The sequence below is a fragment of the Camelus bactrianus genome, chromosome 7 (genome assembly GCF_048773025.1).
Source record: "Camelus bactrianus isolate YW-2024 breed Bactrian camel chromosome 7, ASM4877302v1, whole genome shotgun sequence".
Classification (NCBI taxonomy): domain Eukaryota; kingdom Metazoa; phylum Chordata; class Mammalia; order Artiodactyla; family Camelidae; genus Camelus; species Camelus bactrianus.
In genome coordinates, this window is record NC_133545.1 from 76316737 (window position 1) to 76339875 (window position 23139).

At 39.6% G+C, this 23139-nt stretch overlaps 1 protein-coding gene across 8 annotated transcripts in view; it reads right to left on the minus strand.

Moving 5' to 3' along the window:
• The window catches only part of SRPK2 (SRSF protein kinase 2), a 204352-nt gene extending 182573 nt beyond the window's left edge, over window positions 1-21779 (minus strand). For 3 of the 8 annotated variants that reach the window (XM_045510499.2, XM_010946685.3, XM_010946683.3), the window contains exons 1-2: window positions 21638-21779; window positions 20995-21049 (exon numbers count right to left, since the gene is read on the minus strand). In XM_045510499.2, the coding sequence (XP_045366455.1) occupies window positions 20995-21049; window positions 21638-21764 (182 nt within the window). In that variant the 5' untranslated portion in view covers window positions 21765-21779. Of the gene's footprint in view, window positions 1-20994; window positions 21050-21138; window positions 21503-21637 lie in introns of those variants that run through there. The other 5 variants (XM_010946684.3, XM_045510500.2, XM_074367622.1 and 2 more) reach the window with 5 other exon arrangements.
• Between the last annotated feature and the right edge of the window lie 1360 nt (window positions 21780-23139).

Below are 23139 nucleotides of genomic sequence, written 5' to 3' on the forward strand. Positions count from 1 at the left end.
ACAGCTCCTCCTTGTCACCTCTGCCCAGTGCCTGGTACACAGAAAGCACTAAAATAACTGTTGCATGAAAGGTCAGTGAACTCTAAGTTTCTCTGGTACAGTCAAAAAAGAAAAAAGCCAGATTCCGTTTCACAACTACAGGTATTCAAGTCTTTCGCAGCTCCTTATTTTTTATGGAACTGTGTTGACTGTAGGATTTAAATGGTATCACATCTGTGGGTATGAGTTTTTTGGTTCCTAAAAATCAAGGACTTACTAAAAAGTCTACAAGGGGAAGAGAAGTACTGCACACTGCCCCAAAACTATGTAAGTAATGTAAAATTTTTAGTTACTTAGCTTTGAAATAGACTAGCTTTTAAATGAGTATGTATAAATACAATGGAATATTATTCAGACTTTAAAAAAAGGAAATCTTGTCACACACTGCAACAGGATAAACCTTGAGGACATTATGCTAAGTGAAATAAGCCAGGCACAAAAAAGACATATACTGTATGATTCCACTTATATGTTGGTGGCTAAAGTTGTCAAACTCTCAGAAACAGAAAATGGTGGCTGCCAAGAGTAGGGTCAGGCGGAAAGGAGTTGTTGTTTAATGAGCAGAGTTTCAGATCTGTAAGATGAAAAAGTTCTAGAGCTGTGTTACACAACAATGTGCATACAGTTATTAACACTACTGGACTGTACACTTTAAATGATCAAGATGATAAATTTTTTGTTGTGTTTTAAACCACACACACACACACAAAAAATGAGTATGCGTAACTATAGTTAATCCCTGAACAACGCAAGGGTTGGGGCACCAACCCTCCAGGCAGTCAAAAATTCACATATAACTTACAGACAGCCCTCCCTATCCACGTTTCCTTTGTATCCTCGAATTCAACCAACCACTGACAGGGTGGTCTTGTAGTACCTGTTCAGTGAAAAAATCTGCGTATATGTAAGTCCATGCAGTTCAAACTTATGTTGTTCAAGAATCAACCGTATTTCTTTCTTTTTTATTGAAGTATAGTTAACTTACAGTTTTGTGTTAGTTTCAGGTGTACAGCAAAGTGATTCAGTTTTTTTTTCAGATTACATTCCATTATAGGTTATTGTAAGATACTGAATATAGTTCCCCATGCTATACAGTAAATCCTTGCTGTTTATCTACTTTATGTATAGTAGTTTATATCTGTTAATCCTATACTCTTAATTTTTCCCTCCCTCTCCCTTTCCCCTTTGGTAACCATAAGTTTGTTTTCTATGTTTATGAGTCTGTTTCTCTTGTGTATACATTCATTCATATTATTTTTTGAATTCCACATGTAAGTTATATATTTATTTTTCTCTACTTTACTAATTTTAATATTCTCTAAGCCCATCCATGGCAATCTTTCATTCTTTTATGGCTGAATAATATTCGTGTGTGTGTGTGTGTGTGTGTGTGTGTGTGTGTGTGTGTGTGTGTGTGTGTGTATCACATCATATATACCACTTGGGTTGTTTCCATGTTTTAGCTATTATAAATAGTGCTGCTATGAACATTGCATGCATGCATCTTTTCAAATTAGAGTTTTCATCTTTTCAGGCGATATACCCAGGAATGGGGCTGCTGAATCATATATTAATTCTATTTTTAGTTTTAGTTTTTTAAGGAATGTCCACACTTTTCTCCATAGAGGCTGCACCAATTTACATTCCCATCAACAGGAGCTGCACCAATTTACATTCCCATCAACAGTGTAAGAGGGTTCCCTTTTCATCCTCTCAGGCATTTATTTGTAGACTTTTTGATGATGGCCCTGCTGACCAGTTTGAGGTGATAACCTCATTGTGGTTTTGATTCGCATTTCTTTATTAGTGATAGAGAATCTTTTCACGTGCATATTGGCCAACAGTATGTCTTCTCTGGAAAAATGTCTATTTAGGTCTTCTGCCAATTTTTTAGAGTTGTTTGGTTTTTTTGGTACTGTGTTGTATGAGCTGTTTGTTCATTTTGGGTATTAACTCCCTATTGGTCACATCGTTTGCAAATATTTTCTCCCATTCCATAGGTTGTCTTTTCTAATTTGTTTTGTTCTGTTGGCATAGCTTAGCCCTTCATTAACAGATTAAAAACCTCAGACCCAGTGAAATAAAATGGCCTGCTCATCAGAGCCCAGAATTTAGGTCTCATGACTTCTGGTTCAGTCAAAAATATACAATTTAACTCACTTTCAACTGTTCTGAGTCACTTCTTAAAAATAATCAGTTAATAATGAGTTGCTTGCTTTGACTCCAACATGAAAAAAGACATAAACACTTAAGGACTATTTCTAAATGCTCAATGCCCTCCTTCCTTGCTTGGATATTCTATACAATGTCATAATCAGAAGCCTCCCCAAAAAGTAGTTAATAGGTATAGAAGGATTTTGGAGATATCTTTTAGGCTAATGCTAAAATAAACAATGGTAAGGAAACTACAATAAAATATAAGAATAATTGGTTATTGGTCAAAATTATTTTTATTTACTTCTTGTAAGAATCATCAAGATTTTTAACACATCAAAGAACGTTATCTGTTAAAATATCAGCATGTACTAGGTTTAGATTTTGACTTCCACTTGCTGAAACTTATTTTTTAATAACTTTTTTACTGAGATATAAATGTTTCAGGTATACAGCAAAGTGATTCAGTTATATACATATATCCTTTCTCAGGTTATTTTCCATTATAGGTTATCACAAAATGTTAAATATAGTTCCCTGTGCTGTACAGCAGGTCCTTGCTGTTGTCTTTTCATCTTGTTGATGGTTTCTTTTGCACAACAAAAGCTTTTAAGTTTGATTAGGTCCCATTTATTTCCATTTGTTGTTGTTTTGCCTTGGTACACTGCTACAATTTACGTCAGAATGTTTTGCCTGTGTTCTCTTCTAGGAGTTTTATGGTGTCTTATCTTATACTTAGGTCTTTAAACCATTTTGAGTTTATTTCTGTGTATGGTGTGAGACAGTGTTCTAATTTCAATGATTTGCATGAGGCTTTCCAGCTTTCCCAACACTACTTGCTAGAGAGACCATCTTTTCTCTGTTGTACATTCTTGCCTCCCTTGTCATAGATTAATTGATCATCAGTGTGTGGGTTTATTTCTGGGCTCTCTATTCCGTTCCGCTGATCTGTACATCTGTTTTTGTGCCAAATTCACAGTTTTGATTACTGTAGCTTTGTAGTATTGTCTGAGGTCTGGAAGGGTTACGCCTTCAGTTTTGTTCTTTTTCCTCAGGATTGCTTTGGTAAATTTAGGGACTTCTGCGGCTCCATATAAATTTTAGGATTATTTGTTCTAGTTCTATAAAAAATGTCATGGGTATTTTGATGAAGATTTCATTAAATCTGTAGATTGCTTTGGGTAGTATGGACATTTTGACAATATTAATTCTTCCAACCCAAGAACATGGGATGTCTTTCCATTTCTTTGCATCATCTTTAATTTCCTTCATCAGTGTTTCAGTTTTCTGCATATAAGTATTCCACTTCCTTGGTTAAGTTTATTTCTAGGTGGGCTTTTTTTTTTTTTAACGAGATTTTTTTTTACTTTATCTTTCTGATATTTCACTGCTAGTGTAGAGACATGCAACAGATTTCTGTATATTAATCTTGTACCCTGCTACCTTGCTGAATTCATTTATTACTTCTATTTTTTGTGTGGAGACTTCAGAGTTCTCTATGTAGAGTAGCATGCCATCTGCAAACAGTCACAGTTTTACCCCTTCCCTTCCAATTTGGATACCTTTTATTAATTTTTCTTGTCTGACTGCTGTGGCTAGGATTCCCAATACTATGTTAACAGAAGTGGTGAGAGTGGGCATCCATGTCTTGTTCTTAAATTTAGTGGGAAGGTTTTCAGTTTTTCACCCCAACCATATTTCTTACACATGACAGAAAACTAGCTCTCCAGCAAACCTGATACAAATATTTCTAAAAAGAACTTCAAACAAAATTGTTATGTATCATATCCAAAAAAAATCCATAAAATTTTGCTGCTTTTGAAAGTTTCTCTTAACTATTATATAAAATAAACTATCTTGAACCTTCACAAAGATATTTTCCTGCAAATATATTTTAACAGTACTCGGTGGTAGAGTGTGTGATTAGCATGCACAAGGTCCTGGGTTCAATCCCCAGTACCTCCACTAAAAATAATAACTAAATAAACCTAATTACTTCCACTCTAAAAAAAAAAGTATTTTTTAAAAAGAAAAAAAAACCCCAATACTCCATGTAAGTAGTGTCAATTTGTATTTTTCTACTGTACCAAATAGCAGTGCAATAAATCTTGTCTTGATCATTTTAAAAATTGAAAACTCATTGTTTTCATAATAGCACCTAGTGAAAAAATGTTTAATAAAATTCTAGTTTCTAATGGGTACAGAGTTTGAATTTGGGATAATGAAAACATTCTGGAGATGGTCACAACAATGTGGATGTACTTAATGCCACTGAACTGAATGTATAATTAAAAATGGTCAAAATGGTTTATGATACATATTTCACCATAATAAAAACTCAGGTTTCAATAAGAGATTTTATGCACGTCATTTGCCAAGAGTTTATGAACCACTATTAAGAAAAGTCATATGTGATAATCTGCACAATTAATTCCAAACTACTACTAACAAAGAAATCTCAAAGGTCTCAATTATTCATCAAAGATACAATTACATCACAACTGAAAATATCCCTTGAAAAAAGAAGTTTAGGAAACCAAAACATTTTCAAATTGGTCCATATAAATGACATGTAACATATTAATATTAACGAGACTATAACTACTTAGCAAACTTATTATGTAAGTCACTATTTGGTACAGGACAGTTTGAAATATTTTCTAACAAACTGGTCTGTACAATCAGGTGACTTTTTTTTTAAGTTTTATTTAAAGAAATATATTTGAGTTTGCCAAGAATATATGAAGTAACATATAAAGGGGAGGTAATAATAGCAGTATTAAACTATAACCATACTATAACACCCTATATAATCAAGGATCCTTCATAAATATCCCCTTGAAAGTCAAGGGCCAAGTACTGGCTAAAGTCCAAGAAAGAGGTAACAAAATGGATACATGCAAAATGTGAAGAGTTTTAAAGTTACTATTTACTAAGTAATGCCTGGTCTCAAATATGCAGGCATTATGCTAAATGTATCACATGAATTTTCATTTAACCCTCACAGTAACTCATGAGATAGATATTTTAATTAATCCCATTTTACAAATGAAACAGGGGCAACAATGGGTTAAACAACATGCTCAAGATTACACAGTCACTAAGGAGCAGGGCTGGGACAAGAAGCTACGTCTGTCACCAAAGCCCACACCACTTAGACAGCACCTGTGACGGGCTCTGTGGGCTTCAATGTGCTATCACCTTTATGACACACTGTGCAGCAGACTGCAGCGTTAAGACCCCTATCTTCCTAGAGGAGACACTCAGGGAAGATAACCCCCATGCTCAGAATCTCTTTGGGAGCAAGCAGCAGAATTGGGCTGGAACCCAAGTCTTCTGACTTCTCACCCACTCTCTTTCCTCCTCAGTTACCTGACCTGTGCGGTGATTTTAAAAATATGTTCACGAATTATTTAATAAGACTCACTTCAACGGGTAGATCCTAACTATCCCCTCAGTAACTCACTTTTCTTTTCTGAAAGTTTTAATTTATTTTTAACACTGTTCCAATTTCAAGTACCTCACTTCTAACAACTACAATGCAGCAAAGTGACAGGCGTGAGACTTCCAGGGGTAGGTGTGAGACTTACATGAGTAGGTCATAAAAAGCACTGCAGCATCCTCCTCTCAGCTCCTCACTCTGGATGAAGCCAGTTGACATGTTGGGAGGACACTCAAGGAGAGGTCCACATGGCGAGGAAGCAAGGCTTCCTGCCAACAGCCATGTAAGCAAGCCAGCTTGGAGGCGGTGCTCCGCCAGCCCCAGCCAAGCCTGCAAATGACTGAAACCTGAGCCAGAACCACCCAGCTATGCTGCTTCTGAATTCCTAACCCTCAAAACTATGAGGCAATAAATGATTGTTGTATTGAGGCACCATTTATTGACCTTACCTCTTGGAGTCACTATGAGGAAAAAATGGAAGAATGTTCCCAGCATTTGGCATGGTGCCTAATACGCAGTGAAGGTTCAGTAAACGTTCACTGTTACTAATCTTATTTCTTTAATCTACCCTTCATTAGCAGCTTACCCCAGACACTAAAATTCCCAATTCTCTGTAGGGAGCAACAGCATCCCCTCTAAGTTGTCCAATAGCCTTTTTTACTGGTCTTCACTGACTTTACTTACTCCCCTGCTTTATTTAAAACTTATCTAAAACCGTCTCCCCTCCTTTGGCTTCCAGAGAATGAATAACATGGTTCTCTTTTAGTCTCTGCTACTGCTGCTACTCCTCCCCATGCTCCTTCAAAATGTATGTTATCCTCAAAGCTCTCTCCCTTCATTCTCATAGCCTCTATCTAACCTTTCTGCAGATGCTCTCTGACTCCTAAATGCATCACAGCCTCTACCTCTCATCTGAATCACAGATCCCAATTTCCCCACTCAACCGTCTCACCTGAATGTCTCACAAGTATCTCAAACTCAACAAAATCTGCATTTTTTGCCTCTCTCCTTACTCCTGACTTTTTTTTCCCTTCTTCCCACACCCAACCCTGCTTCTCCTCCTGTGTTCATTAACGGACCAAAATCTGTGAAGTCAGAGGCTGAGATGTCCAATGTCATATTAAAACCTTCCCCCTTCTACTTTCAATAAATGTCTGAGACACTGTGCTGGGTGCCAGGGATACATGGAGCTCAGTCTAGCATGCTTCTAAAATCAACTGTCAAGTCCTAAGGATTCCACCTGTACAGACTCACATATTCATCTCCTCCTTTCCATTCCTACATCACCCCATCCCCTCACACCTGGACCTCTGCGATAATATGCTTACATTTCTCTCTTCAGTCTCTGCCCTCCACCCCAATCCATCCTTCAGAGAGCTGCCCCTTATCTTTCTCAAGCATGTGATCATGCTAATCAGTTCCTCAAAAATCTGCAACGGTTTCCCACTGCTTACAGAGAAAGTCAAAATTCCCTAACATTACCCTGACAGTGCTTCATGATTTTTCCACTCAAATCACCTTCTACATACTGCAGTACACTCCATAGGTGCCCTGAGACATTTAGGTCATCTCACTCTCTCACTAACACTCACACCTGTTTACCAGCTGTTCACTCAGAATGTCATGGCCTCTATGAAAATTCCCTTGTTTAGTCATCAGAATTAACGGCTCCTATCTTTATTCGACACAGCACAATGCTTGTACCTCTATTTGCTATTAATCCTTCTACTTTCTATCACTGTTAGTTGTTTACTTGCCTGTCTCTCTGAGTCAGCCATAAATCCCTGGCTGCCATTAATTAACTTAGCAATCTTGAGTAAGTTATTGCATTATCTAAGGTTCAATTTTCTCATCAGTATAACAAAAGGGTTAGATTAACAAACTGCTAAGTCCCAACTCCAAAGTTCCATAGGGATGTCTTATTTATCTTTGAAAAGGGCAATACAGCACAGCTGTAAGCTTGGACTTGGTAGTCAGACAGGTGGTTCTGAATCCCAGCGCTACAACCTCCCAGCGCTCAACAATGAGCCTGCTGCTTAACATTTCTGTCCCTCAGTTCCTCATCTGTAAAATGAGAATAGAGTTATCTGTTAGAATTCTTCCAGTGTTTTATTATCTTGTAACAACTTTAGTCAGACATAATTCACAAATCATACAATTCACCCATATAAGTATACAACTCAGTGACTTTTGATATATTCAGTTGTATAACCATCACAATTTTAGAATATTTTCATCACCCCAAAAACTCATATCTACCAACAATCACCCCACTTTCCCATCCCCACAGGACCCCAGCCCTAGGCTACTACTAGTGACTCTACTTTCCATCTCTGTGGGTTTGCCTATTTTTTTAACTTTTTTTCCAAACATTTTTTTTAACTCTGTGATTTTATTTATTTTTGGCTGGGGGAGGTAATTAGGTTTACTTATTTATTTTTAGAGGAGCACTGGGGATTGAACCCAGGATTTCATGCATGCTAAGCATGAGCTCTACCACTTGAGCTATATCCTCCCCCAGGTTTGCCTATTCGAACATTTCCTATCAATGGAATAATATAATACGTGGTCATTCATGACTGGCTTCTTTCAATTTGCAAGATGTTTTTAAGGTAAATTTCTGCTGTATATAACAGGACTTCATTTTATTGCTAAATAATATTCCATTGTGTGGATACACTACATTTTGTTTATTCATACCTCAGCTGATGGATATTTGAGTTGTTTCCACCTGGCCATTATGAATAATGCTACTCTTTCAACTTTAAGTAATAGAAAATCCAACTCAAACTGGCTTGAACAAACAACTAAAGGTCCAGTTAGGTAGCACTCGCTTCAGACATGGACTTAAACATCATCATCAGGACTGTTTCTTTCCACCTCCTGGCTATGTTCTCTTCTCTGCTCATTTTCGGGATCTTCCTGTGACAAAATGGCCACTCCACATCCTCTCATAGTCAAGCCAATAGGAGAGAGCAAAAGCCCCTTCCATATTCTCAAGCAAAAGCCCAGGGTTTATTTAGCTCAGTGGGGGGTGAGGGGGGCTCACTGTGACTCATGAGTGCAAAGCGCTAACTGAAATGGGCTGTGTTCCATCCTTGGGAAATGGGAGAGGTACCCAAAGAATGCGAACCAAAAACAGGTAAGAGATAATCCCCACACAAAATGAATGCCCCTTTCCAGTAGGATAAATGGATTCTGAACACCTAAAAATTTTAAAAGCCCAATTTTTAAAAATAAATATATTTTAAATAAACAAACATATAACAACCAATTTAAGGTTGTTGTGAGAATTAAATATAATGAAAGCATATTAAGCTTTTGGAAGAATGCTTAACACGCAGTACCTGCTTAATAAATGTCAGCTGCTTTATTAGCTATTATGAACCACATGATAGCTGCTGAAATCTGACATTTAAGGAAAAAAGCCAATTCTATATAGCTCAATGCCATGTATATTCAGTTTAAACTTAAGGCATGTTTAATTTTATGCCCATATTTGCTCTTTTTTTGCAAAATGTTATGCAAATAGCCCATATTTACTCTTCCATAGTGAAATCTAAGACCACATCTGTATCAAACAGAAGACATATTGTAAATTGACTATACTTCAATAAATGTGTGTGTGTGTGTGTGTGTAAAGAAAAAAAAAACAGAAGTGATGAAGCTTGTTTTCAAAATTTTTTAAACTTTAGGTTATAGAGTCAAGGATCTCTACTCTCAGAATTTCTGTGGTCTTGCAGAAAATATGAGAGGCAAAGTATGGGAAAGGGAAGTCTCTGAGACTGGTAGTCTACAAAGCATTTCCTATCCTAACAACAATACATATTATGGTTCAGGCCTGACATCCACCTTAATCCTTTAATAGCCAAAGTTCTCAACTCAGTCTATCAAGAATTCTTTTCATGGGAAAACATCACTTTGATTTCTTAATATAAGCTAACAGGAAGCTACAATTCCCTTAACAAAAAGTAATTTTCCAATCTTGACCAAAGCAGATTTATCTCATTAGACAAAGAACACCAAATGTTTATTTCTCTCTTGAACTCGGCTGAAACATGATTAAAAAATAAATGTTAAAAACTACTAGTGAGATCACCCATGCCTTTTATCACACGTCTTAAGTCTCATCCCTGTCCCCTAATTCCAGTTTCAAATTATAGACCTAGACAAGAGATCACTTGCTATGAACAATGAATATCCCCTTCATGACTTCTAGATCTGATAATAATTCTGTTGGTCTAATTCACTTTAAGGACTACGCTTAGACAACGTATCTCCTTATCATTAACTTTTAGGAGTTGTTATTGAGAAAAATATTTAAACTGGCCAAAATAAGTAAACATATGTTCATGTTTAGATGCTTAAGAAAATTTTGTCGTAATTCCATAGTTTTCCTTTTTTCCGATTACAAAAATTCCTAAAATACAACTGAAACACCATAAAATAACTAATAGCTGCCACTTACTGAGCATTTGTGTGCCACACAGAGGATACACATTATCTTATTCAACCCTCACATTTACTCTCTGAAAAGTATTAGGTCTATTTTAGGATGAAAAAACTGAGACTTAGAAAAATTAATTTATCCAACACCACTGAGAAACGAGATGCCTTCAAAACTTGAACCTAGTCAGCTGCCCCTGAAAGCAATATCAGCCTCAGTAAAAAATACTCAAAGATTAACCAGATTTGGGGAAATGGGAAACTATCGCTTCTTCTCTGGTGAGTTGGGAAAGTCAGACAAGCTTTGCCTACACAAAGTAATAGGATTCAGACTTTAAGAGTCAAGTTACAAAGCCTAGGGTCCTCTAAAAGGCAAACGTATCCTCAGGTGGCCTGAACTTATCACAAAGACATTGCAGGTAGGAGGCAGGAGCGGAGCGAAGGGGGAGAGGAGGGCAGTTCTGTCATTACTGTTAACCTGCAGGGTGCTGGTTGCTACATAAAGGATACTGAAAGGCTCAACCTTGTAGCTACTGAAAAATAAAACCATGTTTCTAAAGCTAAGACAAAAAAACACAGTTACACCTTTTTTTTTTAACTGTCTTACTGTATACTAAAGCTTTCTACATAAAGCAACTTCTATCCCACTCGTATTATGTATGCACATGATAAAATCGTCCAGGCCTGTATGACTTAAGAGTGGTCTCCATTCAAAGAAAGAGAACATATTTTTACTTTTTTTGACAGTGAAGGAAGGAATTAAAAAATAAGGTTCTTGTAATCATCTCTCTTTGGGTGCTAAAAGCTTTACCTTCTTTATTAGTCCCAGAATGGCTTGTCTTTCTGCAGACTAAATGGTAGCTTTAAAGACCATCGAATTGGAATCCAGGAATCTAAACCAGCACCCTAAACTGGCTCAAGAACTAACAGATAAGTAACCTTAATCAAGCAACTGCTTCTTCTGGCCCCCTCAGTGCTCCTTCACGGAAACTTCTCCACTGAAGGAGAAAGGGAGGAAAAACGAAGGCCTGAAAAATGTTAAGCTCTGTTCCAAGAAGCTGCCATTGAGAGAACAACAGCGGATAAGGCAAAGGACAGGTGGTTGGGACCAAGCTCTCACCAGCCAATTCTCCCAGAATAGAGCCACTTTTTCCGCTTTACATATAATAGAGTTCCTCCCAAAATTTTCTTTAAAAAGCATTCTGCTACTACAGAGTACAAGTGAAAAACCCTTGTCCAGGTGCTCTCTAAAATCCCTGACACTCCACTGCTTTCAGAGCCGCAGCCTTATACAGTACACTAAGCCTGTGAAAGACATAATCAATTTTACATAAATGCTGCAAATTCACATTCAGTTTCATCCTATCTTAGGATAAACATATCATGCGTGCCCCCCTCCAAGAAAAACCATTCCATGGGATATTCTAGAAATAAAAATAATCAATTGGATACAATTTCCTGTGTAACTGGTGGCGATAACTGGCTGACCACAAAAAGCGCAGGAACAACCTGTGTTCCCTGGACGCCAGAAGCAATGATAGCACTTCGCGACCAAAGGGAGCACCAAAGCACCAGAGTCCCAAGAGACAGGAATCACTTCTGAGTGGATTGTCCATCTTACCTCTTCCACATTTCAATTAAACTTCTGCTTCCTGGGGTTACAGAAGTACCCCTGGCTGGAGTCTTTCTTTACTCCTCCCACCCTGCCGAGTAAACCTGTGCAGTTTGCACAACTGTCCAGGGGCACATCTACTACGCACAGGTACCACAGAGGACATGGCACCCACACTCTATGCTTAGCTAAGGTGAGTTAACAGTCTTGTGTGTCACACAGCCAAGTTTAAAGCATTCAACAGTCCCACTCAGATGTTCCCTCTTGTCTTATCCTTTTAGGCTCCACATTCAAAGACCCTAACTTGAGAATTATAATGCCTGAAAATATTGACATTAAGAATCTGTCCAAGAGATAGCTGAAACAAGTGTACTCTGGAATTGACAGACCAATTAACTTTAAACTTATTAGCAAAACAATTTGACTATAAAGATACTGAATTCAAGTATCAGGGACAAAACATTACATATACATTTTGTAGGATTTATCCCATAAGGCTAAAAACTTAGCATAAAGTATCATATATGCCCAAATATAAGCCATATTTGGATATTCCCCAAAAAATATCCCTCAAAAAAGCGTAGTTTCCTTAGATTCTAGTCCTTACAAGGCCTTTACAATGAAAGACTGCTCTCCCAGGTATCTTATTTTTAACATAATAAGGAGAAAAAAAAAAAAAAAACAAACTTCATGACAAGAGGAAATGAACAATCAAGATTACAGTAATGCTAGGCTTGATGGCAGAGGGTAACAGATCATTCCTAGAGGAGCCTGGCTCAGACCAGTCTTGGTCAGACTAAGAGAGGGGAGGAGGGATGAAAACTCTTCACAGACGACTGATGGGGGGAACTGTGTGAAATCACCGTAATCAATACTAATTTGGGAGGCTTAGAGACATCAACCCAAATAAAATCAATTTAAAAAGAGGCAAGTAATTTCAACACATTTTTGGAATTATTCCTTGGAGTGTGATCTTAATGCTGTACACAAGCCTTTTTAAAAAACTGCTCTAAAAAAGCAAGTCAATTATTAAATTGTGATAGCAAATGTAACTCTAAAGAATGAATGAAGGAAAAAAAAGGTCTCAGTGTTTTGCAAACAGTTCACTATACTTGGATAAAATATCCAGTGACAGTATCAAGAATGATGCATTTCAGTTTGGACTGAAATAAGTATGTGCTCTCTCTATACTACCTTCACAGCTTTTCTGTAAATTTAAGTTGTTCTAAAAACTAAAGTTTACAAAGAGGTCAGATTTGTGGTCACCAGAAGCATGGGGTGGGGAGAGGGGAGACTGGACGATGGTCAAAGGTACAAACAAGATAAATAAGTACTACGGATGTAATGTAACAACATTACGATGACTGTAGTTAATACTGTTGTATGACAGACAAGAAAGTTGTTAACAGAGTAGATTATAAGAGCTCTCATCATAAGGAGAAATTTTTTCTTTCTATTTTATCTACATGACATGATAGGTGTTAACTAAACCTATAGTGGTAATCATTTCACCATATATAAATCAAACCATCATGCTGTACACCTTAAACTTATGCAAAGATGTATGTCAATTATTTCTCAATAAATCTAGGCGGGAAAGCCTTTTAAAATATGTATCATATGCCCTGGAAAGCTATTAACTGAATCAAAAAGGGTTTTTAACATATTTCTTTAGAAAACCTTTTTATTTTTATAGTCAGACAAAACAGAGAAGACATTAGTCAATCTCCATAACCAATTACTCGGATTCTACAATTTCAAGACTTTGATAACTTTTTTCAGCTTTATCAGGGCATAAGTGATAAAACTGTATGTATTCAAAGTGTGCAACTTAATGACTTGACATACGTATCTTTGTGAAATCATCACCACAATCAGGTTAATTAACACATCCACACCTCACACAGTTGCCATTTGTGTGTGTGTGGTTACTCAAAGCATTTCTAGGGTTGGGGGTATAGCTCAGTGGAAGAGTCCATGCTTGGGATGTCCTGGGTTCAATCCCCAGTGCCTCTGTTAAGTGGGGAAAAAGGTGCTCTAATGATAACAGTCACTGATGTTGCAAATGTGAAATGTCTGAATAAAACTGCTTCATGACACACGAGTGGAAAAGAGGTATTTCTAAATCAAAGTATAATTTTATTTGTGGATTTAAATGTGTATGCAATTAAGAAATTAAATATCTTAAGCAAACATTTGACTATTCCATCCATATCTCTAAAATTTACATATTCAAGTTATATAAAATTTTAAACTTTTTATTGGGAAATCAGGGGACTTATCACAACCAAGGCTGTCTTATATTCAAGTACATAAGATACCTTACAATACAAATTCAATCTAAAATGTTCCCTTGGAGACATACACAACAAATAGAGCATCCCCACCAAAACAAAGGAAAGAGAGAAAAAAGTCTCTGGTTAATGGCTATCCACAGAAATGGTGGACACACCATCAAATTTTTTTTTTTTAATGGGCAGAAGACAAAACAGGAAATTCAAATGACCAGTAAACATATCAGAAGATGTTCAACACCATCACCCAGGAAAACGCAAATTAAAAGCACAATGAGGTATCTAGCAATACATACCCAGAATAGCTAAAATTAAAAAGAATGACACTATCATGTATGGAAAAGACGTGGAGCAACTGAAACTTCATACATTCTGCTGTGAGTGTAAAACAGTTCAATCAAAACTACATCATAATAAAACTGGGAGAAAATATCTCTGCAATTATGACTAAGACTAACATATACCTCTCTTCTGTAACCTAGAAATCCCACTGCGAGGGCATATCTCCAAGAGAAATGAGAGCAAATGTCCACAAAGGACATGAACGAGAAAGCTTATAGCTGCTTTATTCATAATGTCTAAAAAATGAAGGAAAAAAATACTCATCAAAAGAAGACTAGACAACTAAACTATGATAGTACATTCATTCGACGGAATACTACAAAGCAGTAACAATAAACTAACGGTACAACCGGCACCTGCAACAACTCAGACAAATCTCATAGGTATTATGTTGAGTAAAAGAAGTCAGACACAAGAGTATATACTATACTATTTTACTTATATGAAGGTCAGAAACAAGTAAAACTTATCAATAATGACAGGTATCAGCAAAGTGGTTACCCCTGGGTGGCAGGGTATAGACTAGGGAGAGGTCTGAGGAACTGCACAGGGTATTGGAATGGTCTGTATTTTGATCTGGGTGGTGGTTACAAGGATGTCAATATATGTAAAAATCATCAAGCTGTACACTTCAGATTAGTACACTTTATTACTTTACTATATGCATATGAATGTATATAGGCTACAAATCAGTTATTTTTAAACAAAAATATGCATAAGCACACTGTAATTAACAGTAATGTATTATATACTTGGAAGTTAAGAGAGGAGCTTACATGTTACCACCTCACACAAAAAAAAGGTAATTTTGTGAGAGGATGGAGGTATTCACTAACCTTAATGTGGTAATCATTTCACAATATATACATGTACTAAATCATCATGTTGTATACCTTAAACTTACAAGTTATACGGCAATAATAACTCAATAAAACTGGGAAAAACTATATACAAGTAAAAAGATAAAACACCAAATATTTATAAACATATTACTACATAACTCAATTTTTAAAAAAACAAAAATAAGTACAAGTAAAAAGATATTTCACCAAAATAACTGGTGGAGCTACAACTGATATTTTTAAACTGTTCTGTACTGTCTGAATTTTCCACCATGACCCTACTACTTTTACATTTAAAATGAAGCTATCTCATTAAAACAACAGTAAAGCTAAAATCAAACAAGGTCTCTTCCTAAAGCCTTCCCTTAACAGTTAAAGCACCACTGTACCTAAATCTTCCAGTGCTCACCACAGTTCTGAAATGGGTCTGTTGGGCAGGTAATCTCTCCTACTTGCCAGTTAGTACAGGGCTTTATTTACTTCATTCTTCCTAGCATTCAACACATTGTCCAGCTCTAGGTATCTGCTTCACGTACGTTTGCTGTTTTGAACAGCATCACTGGTAAGCAAAAATGATTGTTGAATAATCTATGTAACAAAGTAAGAAGTCATAAATGATTACCTTCCATGGGAGGGATTCCAAAGTCATGGGCTTGTGAGTTTGAGTTTATGCTACAGGGAAGGGTTGAGGCTTACCTAATAAACATACAAACTTGTACAACAGCATTCCTAAATTGTCTCACCTGTAATTTACTAACCCAGTGCCACCAATCCCATGGCTATCATTTTCTGCAGCAGTCAGAACTCACACATATTGTAAGAAAATGGATAAGCAATAACCTACAAGATCCACCTGCCAAACAGAAAGTCAAGGGACCAAAGAATTAAGAATCCAGTCACTAACAGCGTGCATTCAGATCACAGATATCTGTGCAGAAGAAAAAGACACACAGGAAGAGGGACAGACAGACACTAAGAAACCAAATTGCTACCTTCCTGGAATATCAAAATACAAACATAAGTCCTCCAGCAATCATACCCTTGGGTATTTACCCTACAGAAATGGAAACATGTTTACATAAAAACCTGTACAGGAATGTTCAGCAGCATTACATGTAAGAATCAAAAACTAGAAACTATTGAAATGTCCTTCAACAGATGAATGAATAATGGATAAACTGTTGGACAGTCACATAGTGAAAGACCACTCAGCAGTAGTAAGGAGTAAGTTACTGAAGCACACAACAACAGGGGTAAGTCCCAAGGGCACTATGCTGCCTGAAAAAAAGTAAATCTCAAAAGGTTACATACTATATAATTTCATTTATACAACGTTCACAAAGTGGCAAAATTACAATGATAGAGAACAGTGCTTACCAGGGGTTATTAAAAGTTGTAACAAAAGGGAGTTTCTTTTTGATGATGAAACAGTTCTGCATCCTAATCCTGGTGATAATTTTACAAGTGATAACATTTGAGAGAACTACACACATACACACAGTGCACCTAAAAACTGGTAAATGTGAGTTAATAGTATTGTGCCAAAGTTAATTTCCTGGTTTTGACAATATTCCATGGTTATGTAAGATATAAGCACTGGAGAAAGCTGGATAAAGGACACACAGGGAACTCTACCATTTTTGCAGCTTCTTGTGAGTCATAATACTTCAACATAAAAAGTTGTAATTTTAAAAAAAGGAGTTAAAATATGATTTATAGCCAAAAAGTGTAAAGAACCCAAATGCCCATCAATGAATGAATAGATGACTAAAACACAGTATATCAACACAATGAAATGTTACTTGGTGATATAAAGGAATGAAGTACCAATACATACTACAACATGGATGAAACTTGAAAGCATTATGCTAAGTGAAAGATAATCAGACAGAAGACCATATATTGTATGAACCCATTCATAAGAAATATCCAGAATAGGTAAGTTTATAAAAACAGAAAATAAATTAGTGATCACTGGGGGCATGGGAAAATGGGGAGTAACTGCTAAACAAGTATGAGGTTTCTTTTGGGGGTTCTGCAGTTAGGTAACAGTTGCATAACTTTGTGAATATACTTTAAAAACAGCAAATTACACATTTTAAAAAATTTTTTAAAAAATAAATTTTATAGCATGTGAATTATGTCTCAAAAAAAAGTTACATGTCAAGAAAAACATCAGGGGAGAGGGTACAGCTCAAGTGGTAGAGCACATGCCTAGCATGCCTGAGGTCCTGGGTTCAATCCCCAGCACCTCCACTGAAGAAATCAATCAATCAATCAATCAATCAATCAATCAATCTAATTACCTCCCCCCTGTAAAAAGTTTTCAAAAAAGAAAGAAAAAGAAAAAAAATCAATACCTTTAAAAAAATCTTTAAAAAGCTGTATACATATGCACATGCTCCAAAGCAAAAATCTACCCCATTCCATCTGATTTAGCTAATTCTCAAGATTTATGATTGATACTGTAGTCCTTCCCTGATGCCTGTTACTCACAAAACAGCACAATTAATAATCAGCAAACTAAACCCACTGGAACAATCTGACAAGCTAACAACCTCGGCTAAGTAAAGAAATCTTAACCTTATTTTGGTAACTACAAATTCTGGAGTTTTTAAAAAGTAGCCTATATTATAGAAACTGACTCAATTCATAAAAGCTCACAGAATTTAACTGAATTAAAATGAATGAAGTGCCACTTGCATATACAAGCAGACAATAATGAAAGTAGATCATATTACATTAAGCCAGGCCCACGTAGTCACATAATTCAAGTTTGCCAATCATGATATTAATATAGTTTAAAATTAGATCTATTACTCCCTTTCCTCCTCTGGAGAATTAATCAAAAGCAAAAACACGGCATCAGGAGACTGAATACTGGTCCAAACTAAACTAACTGTGTGACCTTATCCTCTGTCAGAGCTGTCTGTAAAACGCAGAATACCTCAGAGACTACCAGTCTCCTATAGTCCTCTACCACTTCTCCCCAGCGCCACTCCATGCACCCTAAGCCAAGTCACCATGGTTTCCAGAGTACTACGGAAGGCCACCTCTTAGTTTCTACTTCTCCCCTGCCCCACACAATCCATTCTCAACTTTGAAACTCTTTTTAAAGCAGGAATCAGATCCTGTACTTTCACTGTATGCCTCCCAATGGCCTAAAAGGCGAGGCCCCACCCATTCTGACTCCTCCCCCCTCACCATCCTCTTGGGTAGCACTCTACCCAACCTGACCTTTAGGTTCCTCCAACATTCCTAGCTCATTCCTCCCCAGGGCCTTTGCACACTCCCATCTCCTCCTTATTCTAACTTCTGTTCAAATGTTACCTCCTCAGAGAGGTGAGTGTGGACTGGTCCCAGCCTGTCTAGATTCAACTTAATAGCTGGACACATTACTCATTCAGCTGTGCCTCTGTTTCCTCATCTGTAAAATGGTGATAACAACAGTGCCTAATTCATACTTCTCACAAGGGATAAACGCATGTAAAGCAAGCAACAAAGTGACCGGCAGTTTTCAAACGTCATCTATCACTATACTTAAGGAAACCCAGCTTCATTTTCTCCCTATCCCTTGGCACCATCTGGAATGGTCTTCCTTTTATCCACTTTAGGGTTTCCCTAAACCCCCACAGAATGTAAGGTTCAAGAGGAGCTGTGTTTGTCTTGTTCAAAGGTCTACTATCATTTCCTAGGAAAGGCATGTAAAATACTTGTTAGATATATGAATAAATCAATCACATCAGACTTTCCTTTAATATTGTCTTGAGTCAAAGAATTAAGCGAAAAATGACTGCCTTAATCAAAGTTATGTAATGCAGCTGGTCTCTTCCTGATACTTGCAGTTTGATCAGTTCATTTAGTCACTGGCTAAGGGGTTTCCCCCTCAAATCCAGTCACATAACTACAGAAGACACAGAAAAAAACGTGACAGATTAATCTTCAAGAGTAAAGGGTAAAAATTGTGGATATACGCTAAGTCTTTATAAACATACAACATAAATCCAAACTGCAACACGCCAAAAAAGGCCCTTAGCCATTGGGAAAATCACACCCTGAAACAGGAAAATACGAAACACGCATTGACTGACTTAACTGTTTTCCTACATCAATCTATCTATATAAAAAAAAATTTTTTTTACACTTACGTATTTCCATCTACATACACACACACAGAGCCATCCCCAAAACTAGGGGCATTCTTTTTCAACTCCTTTTAACTTCTCTAAACAAAATGGGCTACGTGGGAATAAATGCTTCGTATTTAAAGTTGTGATCAAAACCCAATACTCAAGATCCTAAACATTACAGTTCTCCTTTCTTATGGGCTAAACTTCCTTCCTTCACCAAAGGAAATCCCAAATACAAGGTTCTGATTGCTAGCACTTTTAGAGCATCTAAAACTACCAAATACCCATTGCAATGTAATGTTTTAAGAATCCAATATTCAATTTTTATCCACCAATTCCTCAAGTTCCTAATAAGCACTTTTCTTTCACTCTTTTTTTTTAAGGAACGCATTCCTATGTTGGTATCAACATATCGTGAAATCCTTTTCTTTCAAGTTATATTCCAGTTTGAATGAACAAAAACTATCATGATACGTCACATTAGGAGTGATTTAGGCAGTTTTCAAAGAGGCCACCAATAGGTATGAAATTCGCTAGGCAGAGACCAAGACGAATAGGAAGGGAGAAAGCCTAGGAATGCTGCAGGCTAGTCCCCCAAAGAAATGCTTCGTGATTTTATTTAAAGATGATTACGGACTATCCCCACAGTATTAAATACACAACTGAGTATTTTCTTGCTCAAAAGGAAGAGTGAAGCCACAAATCCAGGCGTAAAGATGTTGAACGCTGGTAGAGTCTTCAAAATTAGGAAAGAAAGGGAAAGGAGAGACGCGGCGGCGTTCTGCGGTCTTGGAGCAGCTCTCCAGGAAAGGCTTCCCGGGCTCCGGCCGCTCCCACTCCGGTCCGCGGCCAGGCTGGAGGTGGCTGGCGGCTGGCACGTTTTAAATATCACCACCCTATTCATCGACTCCCCGGCACAATGAGGGGCTGGGCAGCCGCGCCGGGGACCGCCCGCGCACACGCCCACCGGTCCCGCGCCGCCCGGGACCCGGGCGCAGCCGCCGCGCAACGAAGTCACGCTCGGCCCGGGCATAAAGTTTCGGGGGGAAAAAAAAAACACAAGCGCCGAAACGCACGGGTCTTGGAGCTGAACTCGCGCCAGGAACACGCCCGTAGCAAACCACTTGACAACCAACTCGAATTTTCAGCAGAAAAGGCCGAGAGGCGGGGGCCGGGGAGGAAGAAGAGGACGGACGGACGGACGGACGGACGGACAGACACACACACACACTCACTCTTGCACACCCGGCTCCTCTTCCTCTAGGGCCCCGGAGCCCAGGTGGGAGAGACGCCGCAGCCTCACAACCCGCACGCAGTGCGGCCGGGCCGGGGCCGGGGCCGGGGCTGCGGACGCCAGCGCTCCTCCCAGGAAGGCCCAAGACCCCCGGGCCGGCTCGGCGCCCTGGGGAGCGTGCGCACGCCCGGCGCCTCCACGCCAGCCCGCCCCCGACGGCCGCGGCGACTGGGGGCCCAGGGACGCTCGGTCGGCCAGCCGCTGGCCCGCTCAGCCCCTCCCCCACCCGCCCCTCCCCCCGGGCCGCCCGCGGGGCGCGCTGGAGGCGAGCGCCGGCGTCCCGGGGGATAAGCCCGCCCGCCGGCCCCGGGAATGCGGGCAACTTTCCCCTGCGCGGTCACGGGCTACCCTCGACTGGGCGCGGGCGGGGGCCCAGGAACTACCGCAGCGTGGACTCACTTTTTCGCGTGTTTCTCTCTTTTCGGCCTCCGCTTTCGGGCCTGAATGGCCAGCACTGAGGAAAGAGAAGACACACATTAACGGTCGGCAGGCCGGCCTGCGGGGCCGCGTGGCGGGGAGGAGGGGACGCCGCGGGCCACTCACCTTTCCGGGAGCTCATCCTGACGCGGCGGAAAAGGGGCAAGGGGCTTCGCCGTGGCGGCGGCGGCGGCGGCGGCAGTGGCCGAGACGCGGGAGCCAAGCCGAGCCCAGCTGCAGCCTCCACTCGCTCCGCCGGCCGGGAGGAGGCGGGAACCGCGCCTGCGCCGCCGCCGCAGCCGCCGCTCCCGCTGGGGGCCCGGCAAAACCCACCCCCGGCCGGCCCCGCCCCCGCCTCGCCCCGCCCCCACCCGCCCGGTGGGGTCGGGACCCCTGCGCCGGCCCCTCCCGCGCGCCCCGCACCCACCCGCCTGACCCACCTGTGCGGAAGTGGCCCCCACCAAGACCACCGCCACTCCCACTCCCGCCTCCCCCACCCCCGCCCCAGCCCGTGGCCGGGGCCTCTGCCTCCTGAGCCCCCGCGGCCGGCCCAGGCCTCCCGCCCCTCCCCGGCACGCGGCCCACACGACCCTCCCTCTCCAGCCACAGCCTCTCCCCTACTCACCCCGGCCGGTCGCGCCGCTCGCGTCTCCATGCGCCCTTCCTTGGGCAGCGCCTCCGCCGGTCTCACACCACCTCTCCTCGCGCGGCCTCTTCTCCCCCTTTGCTCCTCTACATCCTTGCATCCCCATGAGCGCCGCTTTCTCCTCTCCGGCGGGTGTGGAAAGGGCACAGGACCAAGAGCTGGGAAACCTGTTTCCTTCACTAGCAGTGTGACCTTGGAAAAGTCATCTTATCTCTCACCTTTATCTACCCCGAAGGATTGCTTGAGTGCAATGGAGGAAAAGATGCAGATAGCATGGAAAGTAGGATTGAGCTTTTGCAGGTGAATTAAAGCCCATTTCAATAAATACCACGTGGCATAACAACCGAACACAACTACCCACCAAGGTGTTATTTCTCCACTTTACAATGAGGAACCCGAGTCCTAAAGAGGTTAAACAGTTTACTCAGCTATGATTCAAAATTAGGCCTAGCTGACTCCAAATTCCACGTGTCATGCTTCTTAAATTGATAAACAAAATAACTGCAGTGTTCCCTTGTTAAGTAACTATCATATTTTTGAAAGATATTCATCCTGACCACTTACTCTCTCATCTGTAATCTTAACTGGTCCCAGTAGCTAGTCTAAGGATACTTAAACACACCCCCTACCCCTCGCCCCGGAACAGCGCTGCTTGAACTTGAAGAGCTTTCTACTTTGTCAATTTTCTATTTTCAAAAATATCAAACCTATAGAAAAGTTATGAGAAAAATACAGTGAACGCCCATATTAACCCATATTCACCAATTTTCAACATTTCACTACATTCACTTTCTGTGTGCGTGTGTATGGGTTTGTTGTTTTATGACAATCATTTGAGCTTTTTGCATACTTTGTTACTCTTTACCCCTAAATATTTCAGTAAGTATCTACTAAGAACAAAGATACTCTCCTACGTTACTCATAATTCCATTATCACGCCAAGAAAATTTAAAATTATATTATCTGTAATACCTTGGCTACATTCAAATTTTCAAGATGTCCTTTTTAGCTGACTTTTTCTCAACCTAGGATCGTGCAGTCCATTTAACTGTCATGTATTTTTAAGCTCCTTTAGTCTAAAATAACCCCTAGTATTGTTCTTTTATAACATTCAGTTTTTTAAAGAATTCAGTTCTGCCATTTGCAGAATGTTCCTCAGTTTGTATTCATCTGTTTCCTATTAGATTCAAGTTAAATAATTTTGTCAGGTACACTGTGTAGATGATGTGTCCATCTTACTATGTCGCATCAAGAAGGCTATGTACTATTATTGGTGGTGTTACATGTAATCATTTCGGCATGGTAAAGGTACCTTTTTTTCCTTTGTATTTCAAAAGCGCTCTGTGTAAAAAACGGGCAAGACAGTTCTCCAAAGAAGATATCCAAATGGCCAATGGGTACATGAAACGATGCTCAGCATCACAAGAGAAATGCAAAGCAAAACCACAATGAGATATCACTTCTCACCTACTAGGATGACT